Genomic DNA, 21,558 nt, shown 5'->3' with positions numbered 1-21,558 from the left:
CTAAAGCCATTTGCACGTAACAAAATAGGAGCCTACACAACACAAAATACTGTTGCTATATGTAGGTTTTATTTTATTTGTTTTTTATCTTATATTTTGGAAATGTACATCCAGGGTTTTTTTCCTTTCCTTTTTTTTTTTTTTTTTTTTTTTTTTTTGAGGCCCCCAAGAGACTGGGGCCCTAAACTATAGCTTGTTTAGCTTATACGTAAATCTGGCACTGCCAACAAGCCTTCGATTCTGATGCTCGCCTTGCCCTCTACCTTGCAGATTAGCAATTCATGGGAGTGGAGGGTGATGCGGTTTGCACAGTCCAAACCCTGCTTTTACAGCAGGGGACTCACCTCTCTCCCCCCCGGCAAGAGGCCCAGCTATCACTCAAGTTGCTGTTATAAAAAGCGCTCACTTCAGGGGGTCGTGGCAGAGGGAATGCGAACAGGGGATTATTATAGTTTTGGGAGCTCAACTCCAGACTATCTGGTTCTGGGAAGTTTGAAAACTTTGCTGTTTTCCTTGACACGCTGCCCGAGGAGAGAAACGTGCCCACGACTGGGAAGAACAGCCTGAGCTCATGCACTTGAGTGGCACACTTTGCCACAGTGAGCAGAGGGTCAGTCTCTGCCCCTGCCTCCATTAGGCAAGGCTTGCTGGTGGCTGCCAGGGTGACATGGCACAAGTTAATTTCTTTTGACCGGTCCCTCCGCCCTTGTGTGGCTAACACCACCGTTCCATGTCTGGAGTACCGACAGCCTGAAACTGATCCCCATGGCGTTTCTGGGGATTTAGGACTGAGGCTTTTGAAAAGCACCAATTCCTGCTGATCTGAAGCATACTCACCCAGAGTGCTCAGGTCGGAGCCGGACTTGAAGAGGGCTGAAGCAAGTAACTGGAACTGGAGAGGAGAACAAACAAGATGTTATTATTTTTTTAAAAAGGGGTTCAACATGTTCCCATGAGGGGCATAAAGGCTTCTTGATCAACAACAATGAAATCACTTTGGTTGAAGGTTGGGCTAGTTCTTTTTTTTAATTTTTATTTTGGTGTGGGGAATGTTTCTTGACACATCTAACGCCGCCACAGGGAGGATTAATGTTCTATTGCTAAGGAATTCTACTTTTAAAACCAGGTCTTTCTTACCGCATCAATTTATTGCGCTGTCATCTTTGGCATTTCACAAACGCGGCCGAGCCGTCAAGAAAAACCGCTGCTCATTGCAAGCAAGTCAGACTAAAATATGAAGCCCGGTTCTCGTCGGAATGGAGATATATAGGCAGTGGCAGCATGAGGACTCTCTCAGCTATTACGACGGAAAGAAAGACCCGTGCTCTTGTCAGGCAAAAGCTAGGAGGACAGATTTATGCATCCTTAATGCAAGCCTTGAAATGGCTTGCTCTCTTGCTGAGTTTTATGCAGATGGCAGACTTCCCTGGGCTGTGGAGGAAGCCAGCTGAAATCAGCCTCTCCCAACCTGGTGCCCCCTCCCCAAAAAGGTGTCGTGTTAAATACAGTAATAATTTTATAATTTATGCCCCACCCATCTGACTGAGTTCCCAAGCCATTCTGGGTGACTCCCAACAAAATATGAAAAACACAATAAAAGATCAACCATTAAAAATTTCCTGACACAGGGCTACCTTCAGATGTCTTTAAAAAGTCATATAGTTGTTTATCTGCTTGAGATCTGATGGGAGGGCGTTCCACAGGGCGGGCACCACTACCGAGAAGGCCCTCTGCCTGGTTCCCTGTAACCTCACTTCTCGCAGTGAGGGAACTGCCAGAAGGCCCTAGGAGCTGGACCTCAGTGTCTGGGCAGAACAATGGGGGTGGAGATGCTCCTTCAGATATATTGGCCTGAGGCCATTTAGGGTTTTAAAGGTCAGCACCAACACTTTGAATTGCACTCGTTAAAAGCTAGACCACATGGCAGAGGGATGTTCCCGGACCAGCTGCCTTCAGATGTACATCGTACCAAGAGGGGCTTCGTTGACAGCCAGCTTTTTGAAAATTTGTGTGTGTGTGTGTGTGTGTGTACACACACACACACACACACACACACACAAACACGGCAGGACAACTGCACAGTCCGTATCAATAGCTTTGTGCGGAGCATCTGAATACCAAATGTTGCTGGCCCATATTCTGCTTGACAGCACCCAGAGGGCATTTTGTAAGGCACCAAAGGAAACAGGACGCTGGATTAGGAGGACCTTTGCTTCAGTACCTTCTGAATGGCCACAGCAGTTTCAAGACATCCCCAGGTGAGATCCTAGTTGCTTCCAGAAAGCTTTGCCTCTTTGAAGTCAGCAAAGGGGTTTAAATATCACCAGGAACAGAGGATTCAAAACCATCAACTATCAGGGGCTACAGGGGCGTCTGCAAGTTCTCTCCAGGAAGTAAGCTATAACTGTGGACAGGCAAGTATATCCCATGGAACTCAATGGGACCTGTTTCAGAGCTGCATTTTAATACTCATTTTTTTAAAAAAACAACTTTGCCTTCTCTTTCTGGGATCTTTCATTTGCACCATATTAGACTAATCAGGTGCCTGGCCAAAAACTGTTCTGTCCAGAACACGGCGTTTTGTTTCATTTGGCTGCGTGGCCTCAAGCCGCTGAACTAGTTTCCATTTATTAACGTCAGGCTCTCTCTCTCTCTCTCCGATACATAATTCTACCTTTTCTGTAGTTATTGTTTGCAATTTGCAAGGCAGACCTCCCAGGAGAAACATAAGCGAGTGTCAAGTGAGGCAAAAGCTTCTCTCTGGCCCCTGGTTAATACGCTCACTCAGAATTGCACCGTAAAGCTTTCCTTGAAACCTGTGGCCCTCCAGGCAGTGTTGCGCTGAAACTCCCAGCAGCCCCAGCCAGCCTGGCCAATGGTCAAGAACAGCAGAAGCTGGGAGTTCAGTGACATTTGGAGTTCCCCACCCCAGCACTACAATATATCACTCTGGGATGAAAGTGGGAGGATCACAGGTCCAACTTCTGCCCATGTTTTGTTTTTTAATCGCCTGCATGTAGAAAACTGGTGTTGCAGGGAGAGGGCTAGACTGAACCTCTCTCTCCGACATGTTCTTTCCCCATAAAGCATTGGAAAACACACACACACACACACAAACAAACAAACAAACAAACCCCTGCAGCCTGAAATGGTACATTCCAAGGAAAGTGTCATCCCTTGATATGAAGTGGGCCTGAGAGTTTCAACTGCCCTAGTGTGGGGTTTCCCAAATTTGGGCCCCCAGATGTTTTTGGACTACACTTCCCATCATCCCTGACCTATGGTCCTGCTAGCTAGCGCTGATAGGTGTTGTAGTCCCAAAACAGCTGCAGACCCAAGTTTGGGAAGCACTTCCCTACAGCATCCTCAGTGACCTCTAGATGTTTAGGACTACAACTCCCATAAACCTCTAGGCTGCCCTGAAAGTGTAGCATCAACCTATCCCATTCGTCCAGTTCAGATAACAGGGTGGTTTTTTACAGGAAGTTGCCTCTGCGGAAGACTACATATCCCATAGACGTTTAATGTCAAAGATGTGGCATTTATGCTGCACTACTCAACAAGGTTGCTAGAAAAGCATGAGGCCCCAGCACGTTCCAAGAAGTTGGGACTTAAATCTTGGAGATATCACAGGTCCAAGCTCCTCTTTCCTACCTGTAAAATGGGGGTTGTTGGCTCGTGGTGAGGAGGAATGGAACTGAGAATAGAAAGCTGCTCCATGAGTTATGAAGAGCCGCTCGCAACAAAGGAACAAGGAAGCTTGGGAGGAGAGGAATAGGGGGGGAAACCGGCGGGAGTAACTGAACCGTCAGGTGCAGCTGACAGCAAGGATCAGACTCTAAGACTATGGTGCACCAGTGATTAAGAAGGCTACAGAAACCAGCAATTAAAAAATATATACAGTCATACCTCGGGTTACAGACGCTTCAGGTTGCGTTTTTTCAGGTTATGGACCACCGAAACCCAGAAGTACTGGAACGGGTTGCTTCCAGGTTTCGGTGGTCGTGCATGCGCAGAAGCGCTAAATTGCACTTTGCGCCTGCACAGAAGTGCCAAATTGCGAACCGTGCGTGCGCAGACGCACCACTGCAGGTTGCGGACGCTGCAGGTTGCGAACGTGCATCCTGCAAGGATCACGTTCGCAACCCGAGCGTCCACTGTAGTGTGTTTTCAATGCATGTGACACACTGCAGATTAACAAAGAGGCCTTTCTGCCGTCAGGAGCTGAAGATGGGGGCGGGGGGAATGTAAGGGCAAGAGATCTAGGACAAGCTACTTCAAAAGGAAGCCTTGATATATCAATCCATCCAAATGCAGAGCATATTTAGCTTTTCAGGAGATGGAACTGTGACACTCATCCACCACACTAGCCAGGGCACCAGGGCTTTTGGCCCTGAGCTGTTTTCGCATCTGCAGGCACAAATTCATGGAGGCAGCCAGGTCGCTCTGGGAACTCCGCAATATGAACCTTCGTACATCAATGGGAAGACTTATGGTCTGTGTGTGTGGTTTGGGAGCTGCACGGTCAGGGAAAAAACAACGCTGTCCAGGGTTGTAAAGACTGCGGAGAGAATAATTGGGTGCACTCTTCCCACCTTGGATCAAATCTATGCTTCCAGGTGCCATAAGAAAGCTGCAGAGATAGCGCAGGATAGTGCGCACCCCAGAAATGATCTCTTTCAGCTTCTGCCTTCTGGAAGAAGGTACAAGGTTATAAAAACTAGGACTAGCCACCTGAGAAACAGTTTCTATCCAAATGCGATTTTGGTTTTAAACGCAGTGTAAGGAGTCTCTATGGGAGTATATTGTATTTTAAAAATGGGGTATCAGAGTTTTTAGGGGGCTAACCAGGTTAGGCTTAGCAGGCTTGTTGGTTTTGAATGTCTTATGTAGATTTTTTTTTTCCAATTTCGTTGTCCTGTATGGGACAATGACAATAAAGATTATCCTATCGTATCAAAGAAAGCTAGCCAATCTCCCCACCACTTACCTCTTTTGTCTCCTCTGGGTCAGAGTGGTCTACGGTGACGAACAAGTCGTTCTGCAGGTATTTCAGGGCACTTAGCGGGTCTGTCTGGGCCTTCTCTTCAAACCTGGGGAGAGACATGCGAGGCAAAGGGTTTATAGTTTACAGATTGCTGGAGGCGGCTTAAGAGATCTTTCTTTCGAAAAGCTCGGCTGCTAAAAAGAAATAGCCTATCACCTACTTAAGTGATGCAAAGCTACCCGGGGTCATTTCTGCAAGGCTGCCTGATGAAAGCCTGAGCTCAGGATCAGGCCTTCGTGCGAAACAGGGGATCAAGTTTAAAGGTGTTTGGGAGAAGGCTAGATCAGGGGGGATTTACTTGGATTTTGGCTTGACTGAAGCAATATGAAACAGCAGGGGCAATCCAGTTCAAAACAAGGTGTGTCCCCCCTCCACCGTCCACTCCATAGTGCTTTCAAACTACAAAACTTTTATCATTGCACCCGGAAAGGGTTCTTCTTTTGAGGGGAAGGAAATATAGCCAGAGATGTCAGTGTCAGCCTCTAAAATGGAATTATTTTTAAGGGCCATCTGCCCTTGTGGAAATTTAACTACAGGAATGGTAAGGCAAGGCCAAGCCTCATCCTTAAGTCAGCTCAATTGGTTAGATAATACCAGGGTTGCAGGTTCGATCCCCGTATGGGGCAGCTGCATATTCCTGCATTGCAGGGGGTTAGACTAGATGATCCTTAGAATCCCTTCCAACTCTGCACAAGATACAATAGCCATCTTCAAATATTTTAAGGCAGACATAGGCAAACTCAACTATCCAGATGTTTTGGACTACAACACCCATGATCGCTAGATAACAGGACCAGGTCAGGGATGATGGGAGTTGTAGTCCCAAAACATCTGGAGGGCCAAGTTTGCTTATGCCTGTCTTAAGGGCTGTCACGTGGAAGATGGAGCAAGCTTGTTTTCTCCTGTTCTGGAAGGTAGGATTCGAACCCATGGCTTCAAGTGACAAAAGAAAGGAGATTCCAACTAAACATGCGGCAAAACTTTCTGACAGTAAGAGCTGTTCAAGAGTGGAATAGTCTCCCTCCGGGGGTTGTGGAGTCTCCTTCCTTGGAGGTTTTTAAGCAGAGGTTGGATGGTCACCTGTCAGGGATGCTTTAGCTGAGATTCCTGCATTGCAGGGGGTTGGACTAGATGACCCTCGGGGTCCCTTCCAACTCTATGACGTCACATGAAACCACTCATTGAGAAATGCTGTCTTCAGAAAGGCACAGAAACCCCAAAATGCACAAGACAGGCTCTCCATGATTATTACTTGGTAAATAATAAATAACTGAACAAAATTGTTTCAATTTATATCCCGCCCGCCCTGCAAGAAGCCCAGGAAGACAAGCATCGCCCACCCATTTCAATCTTGGCAACCCAGCATGCAAGGACGGCCTTGGTCAGGGATGGGGAACCTGCAGTCCTCTGGACTCAACTCCAACATGGCTAAAGTTCAAGGATGATGGAAGATGGAGTCCAGAGACATCTGGGAGGGACACAGGCTGCTGATCCTGCGATCAAGATACTGAACAAGTTTTAACAGTGGGAAACACTGCTGGCAAAACAACAACAAGGCTGCAACAGGGATTCCTGGGAAATGCTGTGGGGCAGCGAGAGGAAGGGAGAATGCCAACCTCGATTCATTATTTTACTGGGTAGCTTCAGGTCTGCCTTGTTGTTGTACGAAGATTAGGGCATTCATTTGTGTAACCGAAGCCACAGCAAACAACGAAACACGTAAAGCAGAATAAAATACATTACAGGGTTAGAATAACTACAAAAACCAGGCGTTCTTTCACGTAAGAGTTTGCTCCACTGAGGAATTTAACTAACCTTGATCCTTAACATGCCTCTCCAAAGGCAAAACAGGCCATTTTTTCAGAGGTGATGGGGGGAACTGCCCTCTAATAATAATAATTTAAAAAGTGAATCGCTCTCTCAACTGGGAGATGTAGATCTTTGAACAAGGCTGCTCTAAAGTCTTTGCAAACTGGGCAAACCAGTAAGTAGTGGGGTAAAAACTTCAGGCACTTTGCCTCTACACGGACAAGCACTTTTTTGCAAGGAATTGGGCGATAGTGTCCTTCAACTTATGGCAGAGTGCATAGACTGGGGTCTGAATGGGTAGTTTGGAACACCAAGGGGCACATTTAGACAGGCAGGCAACAGTGCAATCAGCACAAAAATCATGCTTTAAAACTAGGTCCTCAGCTGTTGCTGGACTACAAACCCCATCATCCCTCGCTTAGAGGACCAGTGCTCGGGGGTGATGGGAGTTGTAGTCCAACAAGAGCTGGCGACCCAAGTTCCAGAAACGCTGCTTTAAAATATGAGTTTCCATGTGGCGAGGGGCCACCTTGAAGTCTAACAAGCTCAGAGGAGGGCTATACATGTCAACAACTCGTAGTATTTCCCGATTCCGAAATCCAAGTGGCTCTATTGTTAACTTCTCCTTGAAAGCAGAAAGTACTAAAATGGGCCCTATCCCCTTGTTGTTGACACGCTACAAGATTCTTCCCTTCTTCCACAGAAAAGAGCAGCAGCCTCAATCGACCACGTCCTGCCGGGCTTAATTCTACCACGGCAGCTATAGGCTCCCCATATCTGAATTCAAGCTTGCAATATCTGACGGGTGCGAGTATAGATCGTGGGAAAGTTTAGCTTTTCGAATGATGGGGCACAACGTAGAGAAAGAGAAAGGATTTATGAGAAAGAAAGGATCCCTCTCCCTGCCAGCCAAGAAGAGGGCGAGTGGATTAGAGAGGAGATCATTTCACTGAACTACGCTGGATTTCCACCCTATATGCAAACAGTTACTAGGCAGGATAGCCATGTTCTCCCTCTGCTCTCAGAGGCAGTATGCCTCCGAATAATACCAGAGGATGGGAATCGCAAGGAGGGAAGAGTGCTATTGCACTCGGGTCCTGCTTCCAGACTTGCCACAGGTATCCTGTTGACCACTATGAGAAATGGATGCTGGACCAGAAAGGCATTCAGCTGCCATGCCTCCAGCTCTTCACTGCACATACGCAATGCAGCTGTGATCTTATCTGTTTTTAGCATTTTTATCCTGCTCTTCAGCCAAAGAAAGCTCCCAGAGCGCTATACAGATCATTTAAAGTCCAAGTCAGTCCCAGCCCCTCAGGCTTATAATCTAAAAGACACAGAGGGGGGAAAGGGGGGGTGGATGGGGGTGCAAGCAAAGACAGACACCAGTTAGAAAGTTCTTCTAAGGGCTGGCTGGGATGGAAACTGTTCAGGGAGGAGAGAAGCCTGCCAGCAGAGTCAAAGAAGTAAAGTCATACCTCAGGTTGCAGATGCTTCAGGTTGCGTTTTTTCGGGTTACAGACACACCGAAACCCGGAAGTACCGGCACGGGTTACTTCCGGGTTTCGGCAGTCGCGCATAAGCGCCGAATCACAACCCGCGCATGCGCAGATGCGGCGCTGCGGGTTGAGAACGCTGCGGGTTGGGGTTGCGAACGTGCCTCCCGCACGGATCGCATTCGCAACACAAGCATCCACTGTAGCCCTGTTTCCCTTCGCCTAATCCTTAAAGGGGGGGGGGGAATCACCATCCAGATGAGCCAGTGTCACTCTTTTCGTGGCAGCAACATTCATTTCTCAATCTTCTGGGGCTGATTCTTCCCCCTTGGGCATTAGACAACAGATGTATCTGAGCAGTCTGGTGAAATTTCAGTGCTCAGGGGTGTCTCATCGACTGCAGCCATGTTCCACTGCTGTTGTCCCTCGTGTATGTTAGGAAAGCAGTGCATCCCAAGTAGTCTACTTCTTCAGATTCATTTCCCAACTGCTACGCTCGCTTCCAGCTGCAGACGTAAACAACCCATACCTTGAAGTTCATGTACGCCACAAACGCAAATATTTTACTCCCAGGTAGCACCTAGCTGCACTATCGTTCTTGATGGCCAGGAGGAAAATGAACTGCATGGCTGTATCGTGCATCCTTAGCCCATTGAAGCAAAACTAAAACAAAACGGCAGCACTTGAGTTTTCCTTCTGGAAAGGACTGCAATGGCTGGGCAGCGGTCATTCACCTATCATGGCTAGTAACCATTTATTTATCGGGGACAGCCTCCCATGGGGTCGTGGAGAAATGGTGCACCTTTGCTGCAAAGGGGAGCTGAGACACAGGGAGCGCTGAGTTCCACAGAGCCAGTTCTATACCTGCCAACCATGTGCCTTCAGGCCTCTAAATTGTGATTTCAAAAGCTGAGATTCCTGCATTGCAGGGAGTTGGACTAGGTGACGCTTAGAGACCGTTGCTTCCAACTCTACAATTCTATGATTTTATGATTATGGGAACTTTTTTTTAAAAAAAGGTGTACGTGCTTTTTTAAAGAGGAAAAAAATACACACATTTTGATGACAATAGGAAGGAAGCTTGAGCCCTATTAAAGCAACAAGGCTGAGCATTTAAAAAAAAATAATCGCATAGGGTTTCTGGCATACTCCCACACACTCTTGCTTCTTAATGCCAAGGGACTCGCTTCTGCAGTCTCTTGCAAGCTTGTACCTGTGCTTCCTAATTAGGTATTTGCAGTGGCGTAGAAGGTATTCTTTCGAAGGCCGGCAAAGCTTCAGGGACCAGAAATCATCCAGCCGCATCTTTGGAGAACAGGATTTGCCTGGATTCCCGCCAAACAAATAATGGACCTTGAAAGACAAGAATTGAGATGTCGAGTCATAAACGCCAGGGTGGTTGAATCAAGACGGCTGGGTGAGCCAGCCCAACCTTTGATGTGCTCCCCCCCCCAAAGGAGCTCCACCTGAGCAGCTGCTTGGGGGACGAGGGGTGGGGTGATGCGTGCCCAGTTGTTGGGTTTATCCGGCATGCCTCTTGCGTTCCCCTCAAGGTGCAGAGAAGTAAAGCCGCAACTGCTGTGAATCACCTACTTTGTGGTAAAGCGGTGTAAAGTACAATGCAGCGTGTAGAAAGGACGCACAGACACAAACCCTCTGTTCAACTATTTTTGGCAAACCACCACTGGTCAAATGAGAAACTATACAGCAAGCTGGGCAGTAAGAAAGAGATAAACTGCAATGAGTTCAATGAAAAGAGAGATGACTGTAGACCCAATAAAGGTAAAGGTAAAGGGACCCCTGACCATTAGGTCCAGTCGTGGCCGACTCTGGGGTTGTGGCGCTCATCTCGCTTTATTGGCCGAGGGAGCCGGCGTACAGCTTCCGGGTCATGTGGCCAGCATGACTAAGCCGCTTCTGGTGAACCAGAGCAGCACACGAAAACGCCGTTTACCTTCCTACCGAAGCGGTACCTATTTATCTACTTGCACTTTGACGTGCTTTCGAACTGCTATGTTGGCAGGAGCAGGGACCGAGCAATGGCAGCTCACCCCGTCGCGGGGATTTGAACCGCCGACCTTCTGATCGGGAAGTCCTCGGCTCTGTGGTTTAACCCACAGCGCCACCCGTGTCCCTGTAGACCCAATACATATGCTGAAAATCATTATGCCAATGAATCGGATATGAAACCAGCTGCTGGATTCTGGTGCCCCAGTCACGTGATGTGCTCACCTGTCCTCTAGGGAGCACACATGTATCAAAAGGCCTACATAGTGCTTGAACTCAATCCTCAGCCCCCTGGTGGCCATTATATTTGGCCTGGCTTCCCAGAGACAAGCCAGGCATCGATAGGCAGGACTTATTTTACAAGAGGAAGAAGCGGGACACTTTTGGTCCATGGTGCAGCTCATCCTCACGTATGCACTGACCTGATGCCCACCCCCAGAGCTCCAGGCCACCAGCAGCAAAGAGAAAGGAGGGCATGCTCCGATGCATCAGTTTTGCTCCTCTTGGTGCCATGGTGCCACCTCATCCTGCACTCGAGGCTTGCTTTGTAAATGTATGTTTATGCATGCAGAGAAAAGGGGCAAGGAAGGGTTACTTTAGGTGTGCTGTTTAATTTGGGTGTGTTCGCCTGCACCTGTAGCTAGTTAAACATGTGAGAATGAGTCAGCAATCATGTGAGAATGACTCGGCACAATCTACATAATAAAGGCTATTGCATTTAAGGCAAGTTTGCTCTTGGCCAGAGTGCAGTATGTATGCTGGAATGAGGCTCTAGGCTGTATCTACAACTGTATGCTTTATGTATGTTCCTGGAACTGAATTACTGCCAGTAAAGCAACTGACTCTTTTTAGAAGTGCTGGGCGTTTCTCTGGTCTTTTGCACATTCCGTTGGCACTGGGATGGGCACTCTTGCAAATGCCCCAACACACTTAGCACGGTTGACCCCGATTCCCACCCTGTGTCCAGACAGGCTTACCTTGTGCAATTCATCATACACAAGCTGGTGTGCAAAACGCGGGCAGGGCTCTTCCTCTTGGAGGCTTTTGCTTGGATTCTCTTTGGCGGCCTGGTCGTTCTTGTAGACACAAGACCTGCAATACAATATGAGATGAAGCGATTCAGAGTTGCCAGGCATCAACTCATGGCTAGCTGGCACCTGTTTAGCAGCGGCTTGCACCGCCGCCGCCATCAGGATTCAAACTATCTATTTGCCAAATAAAGACTACCTGGGTGCTGTCATCAACCCCTCTGTAATAAACTTGCAGCATTTATAAGCACTTGTTTTTTTAAAAAAAACTGCTCTGAAAAATGAAAGGAGCTATTGTGAACCACAATGAACAAGAGCCAGAATACCGAAGAACGATGCCAGGATGGTTCTCAGGCAAGAGGAAGAAACGAAAACTAGGAATAGACAAAGCTCATGGATGATGATGAGGAGGAGGAGTGGTGCCTATCCATGGTTATTAGGCATGATAACTAAATGGAACTTCAGAAGCAGAATTGCAGAATACAGTCGTACCTTGGTTTTCAAATAGCCTAGTTCTTGAATGTTTTGGCTCCTGAACAATCAAAACCCGGAAATGAGTGTTCTGGTTTTCGAATGTTCTTTTGGAAGCTGAGCGTCCAACAGGGCTTCCGATTGGTTGCAGGAACGCTTTGGTTTTCGAACGTTTTGGAAGTTGAACAGACTTCCGGAATGGTTTCAGTTTGAATTCCAAGGTACAACTGTACCTCAGAAATAGCATTTGTTGGTTGCAAGCAACAGGGAGGGCTGCAAACTTCGCACACTGCTCATGGACTTTGTCCGGAGAATAATAGTTGGCCAGTGTTGGAAGCGAAATGCTAGAGTAGGTGAGAATGGATCAGGGCTGGAGAACCTGTGGCTGACTAGATGCTGCTGGACTCCAACTCCCCACAATCCTGATTGTTGGCCATGCTAGCTAGCGATAATGGGAGCCCAGCAACAGCTGGAGATCCTCAGGTTGACCAGCCCTGGAAGAGAACGTTAAATGACTAAGAAGTGTCAGAGGATGCTAATCTATATAGCACAAGTCTACCGACTCCCTGCATGCCCATCTTCACTTTTCTCATTCCCCCTGCACTTTGAATGGCCTTTATCTGTCAAGGTAACACCTTAAGCTTCCCCTTGCCAACTCCTCCTGTGCTTCCAGGTATCCCCACTCATCACTACAGTGGTACCTTGGGTTACATATGCTTCAGGTTACATACGCTTCAGGTTACAGACTCTGCTAACCCAGAAATAGTCCCTCAGGTTAAGAACTTTGCTTCAGGATGAGAACAGAAATCGTGCTCCAGCGGCGCGGCGGCAGTAGGAGGCCCCATTAGCTAAAGTGGTGCTTCAAGTTAAGAACAGTTTCAGGTTAAGAACAGACCTCCGGAACGAATTAAGCACTTGACCCAAGGTACCACTGTACTGGGAACAATTCCTGCCCTTCCCGCCCCTTCCCACATTGTAGGTTTGCCCATATGCTTCAACACATTTTAATGCCACTCGCCAGTTTAACAAAAGGGCAGCTCTTTAACAGTGGTAAGAATGCCGCACGCAGCAGAACCGTAAAATGCAAGCAGGGATAAAAGCAGCAGTGCTGCAAAAAAAGCTCATCTCAGTAAATCCAGCTTTGACCTGCTGAAAAACCTGTGTGAGTCAAGACACCTAGAACACATAAATTTCAGTCCCAAATGAGCCTTTCTGCATACAGAATTCCACATGGAAGGGGTCACATCTGAAAAGCCACCCCCTTCTCTCCCAGTCACTGTCCATCTTATTCAGAGAAAGGTCTGTCTGCACTATGATGACTGTTGTTCCTCAGATCATCCTTTCAGATACCCAGTTCCCAGCCCACTCAAGGCTCTAAAAAGGAGAGAAGTTATTGTTTTCCAGGTCGCCTTCAAAAGCAGCTCCACTTTCAGTGCCTTACAGTGTTCTATACTGGAGATTATCAGAGCATAGATGGCCTCTGCATCACTTCCAAGCAAGGCCTACCATGGTTTTAGCACTGACTATTAATCATGTAAGGAAACTGGTTTATTATTATTTAATCTTTGTTAACATGTATAATATATACATGGAGCAATTCCAAATATCCAACAGCACCTACGCTCCCCTTTCAGAGGCCGCTGCTGAACCAGACACCACGGCAAAAACATTCCCTAGAGGAAAATTGGCCCTTAACTGCCCGGCATTCGTAACTCCTTTTGCCAGCGCCGTCCCCTTTGAGTTTTTCTCGGCAACCCATCAGCACCAGAACATTTTTCCTCTTCGGCATTCCTGATGCTATGCCAGAATCCACACAGACAATATGCAAAGTCCTGGTCTTGCAACAGAAACTATCTGGGAGGCACATTCCAAGTCACAAAAGCACAAGTCTGGATGAATACATCCAGAACAAATGCCACCAGCGGGTTCTGTTCAGAAATGCCCCCAATACAGGCGTCCAAACAAAGGGAAAGAATTGAGGAATTAGGAGAACTTGGGTTTGCCTGCTCCTTGGTCACTGTGTGATGGGCCTCACAGCCACACAGGAACTTACATGCTCAGAGACTAAAGGCACCGAGGCCCCGAATTTGCAACCACTTCACAACAAAACCAGAGAGGGAAAATGCGGTGTGGCTTGGACCCACACACCTCTGGCGCTACACACACAGGCTGTGATGCTAAAGGTATACCCAAAAGCACAGGTGACCAGTGTGTGTGTGTGTGTGTGTGTGTGTGTGTGTGTGTAAGCTGTGACACTCCCATCCTTCCACCTGAGTAGGTCTAAGAAAGCAGCCCTGCTGAATAGGACCAAAGGCCCATCTAAGGCAGCATCCTATTCTCAGTGGCCAATGAAAATCCCCAAGCAGAACCATAGAATTGTAGAGTTGGGAGGGTCCATGTGGGTCATCTAGTCCAACCCCCTGCAATACAGTAATTTTTCGCCCAAGCCAGGGCTCGAACCCATGACCCTGAGATTAAAAGTCTCACGCTTCACTGACTGAGCTATCACAGCTGCTGCTTGTGGTATTCTTTCTGACAGCGGCAGTAGATTACCTAGCATTCATGTTACAAGTTAATGGCTGATGCTATGTGAATACAGTCATACCTTGGTTCTCGAACACCTTGGTATTCGTATGTTTTGGCTCCCGGGGGCCAAAAACCCAGAAGTGTCCCGGTTTTTGAACGTTTTTCAGAAGCCGAACATCCAACGTGGCTTCCGCTTGAGTGCAGGAAGCTCCTGCAGCCAATCAGAAGTTGCGCCTTGGTTTTTGAACAGTTTCAGGAGTCAAATGGACTCCTAGAATGGATTAAGTTCAAGAACCAATATTCCACTGTAGTAAAAGTAATTGTTCCCAGCCACATTTTGAAAAGCATTCACTGCTTTTTGATCGTCTCATCAGGGTAGCGATCGGAAGGTTGAATTTTCATGACCATCAGCTCTTCCTCAATGCAATTTTTTCTACACATCACTCCTCTGAAACCTCTATTTCGTATGAACAGAAAGTGCCGAAGAGCAAATGAAGTGTCAAAGTGCAAATGAACCTGTTCCTGGTGCACGTTTACAAATATATGCAAAACCAGACTTTTTACCGGGTCTCTTGTCTGCAAGACTGAGAGCAGCTTATGGGGTAGATATGGGACACTGCTTCCCCACAAGGATCTGTTGTTTCCAGGCAAGCAACTAATGGCAGTCATGTTTGAGGAGCGTGGACAAAATGCCACTTTCTCAGGCTTGGGTTTAAAAAACCCGGTATCGCTTCCGCTTACATGTGGCTACAGGAATACACACACTTTGCAAATTAACATGAAGAGGCAAATACTATTTCACTCCTGGAGGAGGGCGGAGGGGAATCTTCTGCCACTCACCAGCTGTTCCGTACAATGTCATAAATCCAGAAGGAATTCCGAACATTCTCTTCCCTTTTCTCCTTGTCTTTGCTAAGTCCGGACAACACATGGATTTCATTCAGTTCCGGGTCGATGGTAGCTCTTTGGGTGAAGCCGGTCATTGGGACTGTCGGTTGCAGGGAGAGAAGAGCAAAGCGACACAGTCAGTGTATGGCGGTAGCTGCTGGTGGCGTCTTGCTAAGCATGGCTATTTGAACTGTTGAAAATGAACCACTAGATGGCAGGAAAATCACAGGACCTGAAGAGACCCAAAGAAGCTACTCCAAATTTCTTGCCCTAGTGCAGGATCGACAAACCCTCCAGATCCAGCCACAAAACCTTTTGCAACCCAGCCAGTTGTGCCTTCAGGTCTGCTAAATTTTGCGAAAGCAATTTCTTTTAGGACTAATTTTACTGCATCTGCTCTTTTTAAATTCATGCTTATCAAAGTCAATTGGTGTGAGACAAGGTGCTAAATGGAGCTTGGAACGACGGATGGCATTGCTTTAAACTTCACAGCAAAGCTTTGAAAAGTTCAAAACAATCCAGGAATGCAATTCTTATTCCAAAAATCAATATGCATCCCAAAGACACAGATATGGACTTTTTGCACATCCTTTCCCTTGCACCAGACACCAACTGCATAAAGATTTCCTATTTTATCAAGAGTCATTTCTTCCCTCCCTCCACCCCCCCCCCAACACAATCTCTTCCATCCCCACCGTCAGATCTACTCCTCCTGGAATGGAAATTGACTGGAACCACACAATTTCATGGTTCGGATAATCTCCAGGACCCTTATGTCTCAGTGAACAGGAAAGCGGAGGGCAGAATGTTTTGGGTGAAACGGGACACTACAGTTGATTCCACATCGTATCCAGGCCTGCCAGAAAGGGGGAAGGAAGTGGCCACACATGCCGGCACAAGGCTCACATGTAAGCTGAGACACGGCCATCAGAACATGGCCATTGGCCTTGGAAATCTTGGCCTCACTGGCATGCTGTTCACTGTACTATTCCACACACACACACACACACACAAAAACAAACCTGAACGGGTGTTTAAAAGGAAAGGTCCCTTTTGCAACAATTCTCACGAAAACCACGAAAGGGGCATACCAAAGCTGCCCCTGCTTCCCCCGCAGAGGATTACTGGAGGTTTCTCTTTAATTCCCATAAAAGCATAATCAAATAATTGGCCGCTCCCGTTGTTTGTTGGGCAAGTCCCTGCTCCTGTTTCCCTGGGCAACCAGGCTTTCAGCAGGCATGTGTGACCAGCACGTGATCTCTGTGTGCTGGTTCTGTTTTTCTCTCCCCCCTCCTTCTGGATCAGCTTACAGGCATTGTTTGGGGTGAGGTGCGAGGTGGGGGCCGGAGGAGAAATGCCCGGGAGAAAGTACCTGGTTATCCGAGGCACGTTGCTCAGAAAAGACACGGCTTGCAGACGCCGCCAAATCACACAACTTAACACTTTGAAAGCCACCTGCAAGAAGGTAATTTTGGGCACAGGAGGCCCCTTCCCAAGGAGCGAAAATTCGGTCTGCGGATAATCTTGGTTTACGGCTGTTTCCATGCAAAGGAGCACAGCGTGCAAGCAGCCGAGCTCTGCCGGTTGCTGCTGTTTTTCCTCCTCTTAAAAGCAGGGGAAACATTGCGCCGTGACTAAGCAGTTCTAGACAATGCTCGGCTCCCCCACAAAACAAGAGAAAGCAGCACGTGGCTCGTCGGAGGGAGGGAACAATCCTCATCCAAACCCATCTGCCTTCCATTTGGTTCAAATTCGCTACCTCATTAGCACGGCAGTGGAAAACAGGGTTATCCCCCTGAGCTTTTGGGGATCCAAGAAAAGCATTAAAAAACTGGCATGGCCCAAGGCCGGCGTCCGAAACAAGGGATGCGTCCGGATGCTGCAAAGAAAGGGGCTTTAAGCTGTTCTCAACTTTTGGCATGTTGCATTTATCCCTGGTTTAAGACCGAACTAGAAGGGTCAGTAAAAGACCTGTGACTAGACCATAGCTGTAAATGTTTCCCTTTTTTTAAGGGAAATTCCCTTATTCCGAATAGGATTCCTCGCAAGAAAAGGGAAAAGTTGACAGCTATGAACTAGACCTCCCAGGGTTTTCAAGGGTGTTAAAAACAGCGGCCATGGGATGCGGTGCAATTCGGTCAAGGCCGAACTAGAGATGCAGACTGGATAGGAAAATCTTCTTTTCATTAAGGGATGTTTTTAACGGTTCTTGGCCTTCACACATTGGGCTTTTATCCCGAATCTGACCATTAGTTCCATCTAGCTTAGTATGACCTACAATGACTGGCAGCAAGTCCCCGGGGTTTCAGATGAAAGTCTCTCCCAACCGTAGCTGGAGATGCAGGGGACTGAACCTGGGACCTTCTGAATGAATAAATGGGAGCTACAGCCAATCCGTACCACTGGGCTCCGTCTGCCCTGAAAACAGGTAGTTTCATCCTTTTCTGAAAACCATCAAAAGTAGTGGCGACCGTCAACACACTGTGGAAGCTAATTCTGTAACTCCAGTGTGAAGGCTTGCTTTTGTCAGTCAAGGATTTCCTGCTAACCAATTTCATTCGATGACCCTGGGAGTTTTAGTGTTATGGGAGGGAAAAGGAGGGGGAAAGTCTGTCCACTTCCTCTGCCCCATGCGCAGTTTTATCAAAACAAGTTTTACCGAGCCAAGCAGCCAGCAAATAGCCGGATGGCAAAAGCAAACACAGCCAGTTACACACAGCATGTAGGGTGGGAGTTAAACTTCGCCTCGAGAAACGTAGCTCAGAGTTCACAGGAGGACTTTAGGAAGTTGTTTATAGAGAGTGTGACAAAGTGGAATATGACGCATGGGCCATGTGGGCTGAGCCATATCAAAACAGCACAATGGATGGGCATTCCTTCTTGCTTTTAAATGGACACCTCCTCTTTGCAGGACAATCAATCTCTTGCCAGAGACAGGAAAGGGGGCCCTCCCACACACCGCAGCATCTCAGATTAAATGTTACTGTAAATCAGGTGCTTTTTCCCCTTTAGCAAAAGCACACTTTGAATTTTAAAAACGAAGAAGGATCACACACACAAACAATGCCAGAAGAGTAGCCCTAAGGAATAAAAAACTATTCTGTAACAGCAGGCGAATTAAAGAGCATTATTTGCAAAGATTAACAACTTGGGAATCAGTCCAGACGTGATTTCAAAATGGACCCACTGCTATGAAATCCCTGCCCCAAGTGGGCACCTGAACAGATTCCCAGAAGAAGGGTACCCCCAGTCACACTGGAATAACAGCACGATCTCTTTGTGTATCTATCTATCTATAATTTTTATTGAAGATTCTCTTGGTTTATTCTAGGCCCAGGGCTCCAATTTAACTACCCCACATGCAGACCATAAGCAAGCCCATTTCTTGCACCAACATACTTATCAGGGAGAACATTTTAAAAAGCTACTACTCCCTGCATGCGTCCCTCTGCACATGTCAATACCGAGTATCTATTTGGTATTAATGTTTTATTGAAAAGTTTTCTATTATAAAGAAATAAAGTGATACAGTGGACCCTCGGGTTACGTACCTCTCTGGATACGTAATCTTCGGGTTGTGAAAGCAGCAAACCCAGAAGTATTTTTCCGGGTTTCGCCACTCACACATGCGCATAAGCGCTCTATCGCGCCGTGCACGTGCGCAGAAGCGGTGCCTCTGGTTACGGCTAAATCAGGTCAGGAGCAGGTGGTGGAAACAGGGATGGCCTCGCTTCCATTAAGGTAGACAAGCAATGGCGCTGAGCGATCTCAGGAAGCTGCCTTATGCAGAACTAAGTTGCCAGAACTTTGGCCGATAGCATGACAGAAGAGGCCACGTTCACAGCAACCACAGCAACGTCACATCAACGAACTCCAACGGGTCGCCCTGCAGGAGTTTGACGGGCAGCCCGGTGTACCAGAACAGAAAGTACTTCACAGCAATTAAGCTGGCCGGGCTGCAAGCTGCTGCAGCAGAGAAGGAAGACGTGAGCCAAGATCTTCTGTCTTTCAGGGATTTAGTCAACTTTACCGACCCTACTCTCAAAAAAAAAGTATGTGCAACTAATTCAACTGAGAGGCTATGAGTGTGTAGCCTGCCAGTTCACACACACCTACATTTGTGAGTTTTAATGGGGATTCTTTTGCAACAGCAAGAGGGTAAGGCATGCATGCCTTGCACCAACTGTTGTTAAACAGTCCTATTCGGGAATACTCTAGCCAGGGTCGCTGTCAAGACACAGGGGCCGCTGCCCTAACAAAGGACACTGAAACAGAAGCTGCTGCGTGAAGTTAAAAGCTCTGCCTCATTAAAGCAGAGAGAAACAGCAAGCGTTCTACAAACTGGGCTTGGGTCCATTGTAGTCCATCGTCTGCCTCGTCAGATAAGTCTATTGGGCTATTAAACAAGTTTTGTGGGTCACTAGGGGGTGCAAGCTCTTCCACAAAGGTGTTACAGCAAGGTATACCAGACAGAAGCTCTAGGCAGCTGCTGTTCAGCTGCTCAAGGGCCTGGATCTAGACATTGTCTCACTGTTTTGCATTAGGGTGCCCCTCTTGTCATAGGCTGGTCCAATGTACTGCAGCCTTAGGACTGCAGCCTTTAAGTGATCAATTGGATCTTTTGATGTAAAACTTTTTTTAAAAAAATGAACTGAGCAACCAATTACCGTATTTTTCGCACCATAGGGCGCACCGGACCATAGGGCGCACCCAGTTTTTTTGGGGGGAAATAAAGGGGGGGAAATTATTTTTCCCCCCAGGCGCGGGGCTGGGGCGGGGAAAGATCGAGGTTCCCCCGACCCCAGCCCCCAGAACAGGCAGCTCTCTGCAAGCCGTGGGAGCCCAGCGCTGGCTCCTGCTGCTTGTGGAGAGGTCTGCGAAGCCTGGACGCGCTGATGTCAGCGAGCGCAGGCTTTGGCATGCCGGCAACTCTCCGCAAGCAGCGGGAGCCCAGCGCTGGGCTCCCACTGCTTGCGGAGAGGTGTGCGAAGCCTGGAGAGCGTGAGGGGTTGGTGCGCACCGACCCCTCTCACTCTCCAGGCTTCAGCGAAAGCCTGCATTCGCACCATAGGACGCACACACATTTCCCCTTCATTTTTGGAGGGGAAAAAGTGCGTCCTGTGGTGCGAAAAATATGGTAGGTTTCAAATGTTTTGTTTTTCAATTTAAATAATTACCCAAAGGTAAAATGCCTCTTCTCCTAAGGCATTTACCTTCAACTGGTGGATCAGGGCTCACTTACTGGGTCACATCCTGACGTATTAAGAAGTGGGTCCTCAACAACAACAACAACAACAACAACAACAACTTATTATTTATACCCTGCCCATCTGGCTGGGCTTCCCCAGCCACTCTGCATGCATGGGCCTAAGGTGGGTCCTCGATTTGAAAACGACTTTCCTAAGGTTTCCTTTACAATATATATGTTAGGGGTAATGTGAGTGGTTCATGTGCATATCAAAGAACATAGAAAGCATGCTTTTCTTAATGACCGTTTTACTCTAGACTCAAATGTATACAGATTTAATCTGTTAATTAAAACCTCATCTGATTAATCCATTAAGATTTCTTTAATTGGATTACTGGCAGCTATTGAAATTTTAAGGCACCATCTTTACAGCAAATAAAGGGGTCCCCCCCAAGTACAGAAGTTTATGTTGCGTGTGCAGAACTCTCCTCTCATTTTTTTCCTTCTTCTTAATTTGCATGGCATGACTATGCAAAACTTGGCCTCTTAACTGAAGCTATCCACGCTATGATGCATTCCGCCAAAGCTGGATAGAACCACAAATGCTCTCAAGTCCAGCTTTTATAATACATGAAGCAGCACTGCCAGAAAGGAGAGGGGAGCAACATAAAAATGGCACCTATTTCCTGAACAAGTCTGGGTCACAGCTGCTTCCCTCATTAAGATGCTGTCGAGCCAGCTATTTTTCTGGCTTACCCGTTAAAATTACTAGGTATGTTCCCACCCACAGTCTTATTGCTGGCAACCAAAAGGGAAAGGGGTAGGGGGATGAACGTTCAGCACTGTGCAGTAAGTGCTGAGCGCACGGACTTAAATCTAGAGCCTCCCTGTTCTCCGATCAGTAGGCGAGAGCTTAAATAACTGGGTTTGGGGCAGGTGCCCACAATATTTGTACAGCCAATTTGCAGGGCCTCCCCACACCCGACAAGAATTATGATTCTTGTAAGGCATTGAAATCATCGTACATTTAACAACAGAAAGTTGCTTGATAATGCTGGCTGCATGATAATATTCTAGGTTCCAGTCCCAACTATGAAG

General features: G+C 47.4%; 1 protein-coding gene across 2 annotated transcripts in view; it reads right to left on the bottom strand.

The window, feature by feature from the left end:
• MKLN1 (muskelin 1) overlaps positions 1 to 21,558 on the bottom strand; it is an 87,973-nt gene that overhangs the window by 3,257 nt on the left and 63,158 nt on the right. For both annotated transcript variants that reach the window (XM_028745354.2, XM_077935354.1), the window contains 5 exons: positions 15,225 to 15,372; positions 11,337 to 11,451; positions 9,566 to 9,705; positions 4,991 to 5,093; positions 838 to 892 (listed from right to left, as the gene is read on the bottom strand). In XM_028745354.2, coding sequence (XP_028601187.2) covers positions 838 to 892; positions 4,991 to 5,093; positions 9,566 to 9,705; positions 11,337 to 11,451; positions 15,225 to 15,372 — 561 coding nt within the window. The remainder of the gene's footprint in view (positions 1 to 837; positions 893 to 4,990; positions 5,094 to 9,565; positions 9,706 to 11,336; positions 11,452 to 15,224; positions 15,373 to 21,558) is intronic.

Source organism: Podarcis muralis, chromosome 10 (assembly GCF_964188315.1).
Source record: "Podarcis muralis chromosome 10, rPodMur119.hap1.1, whole genome shotgun sequence".
NCBI lineage: Eukaryota > Metazoa > Chordata > Lepidosauria > Squamata > Lacertidae > Podarcis > Podarcis muralis.
This window is presented reverse-complemented; position numbering and strand designations above follow the sequence as displayed.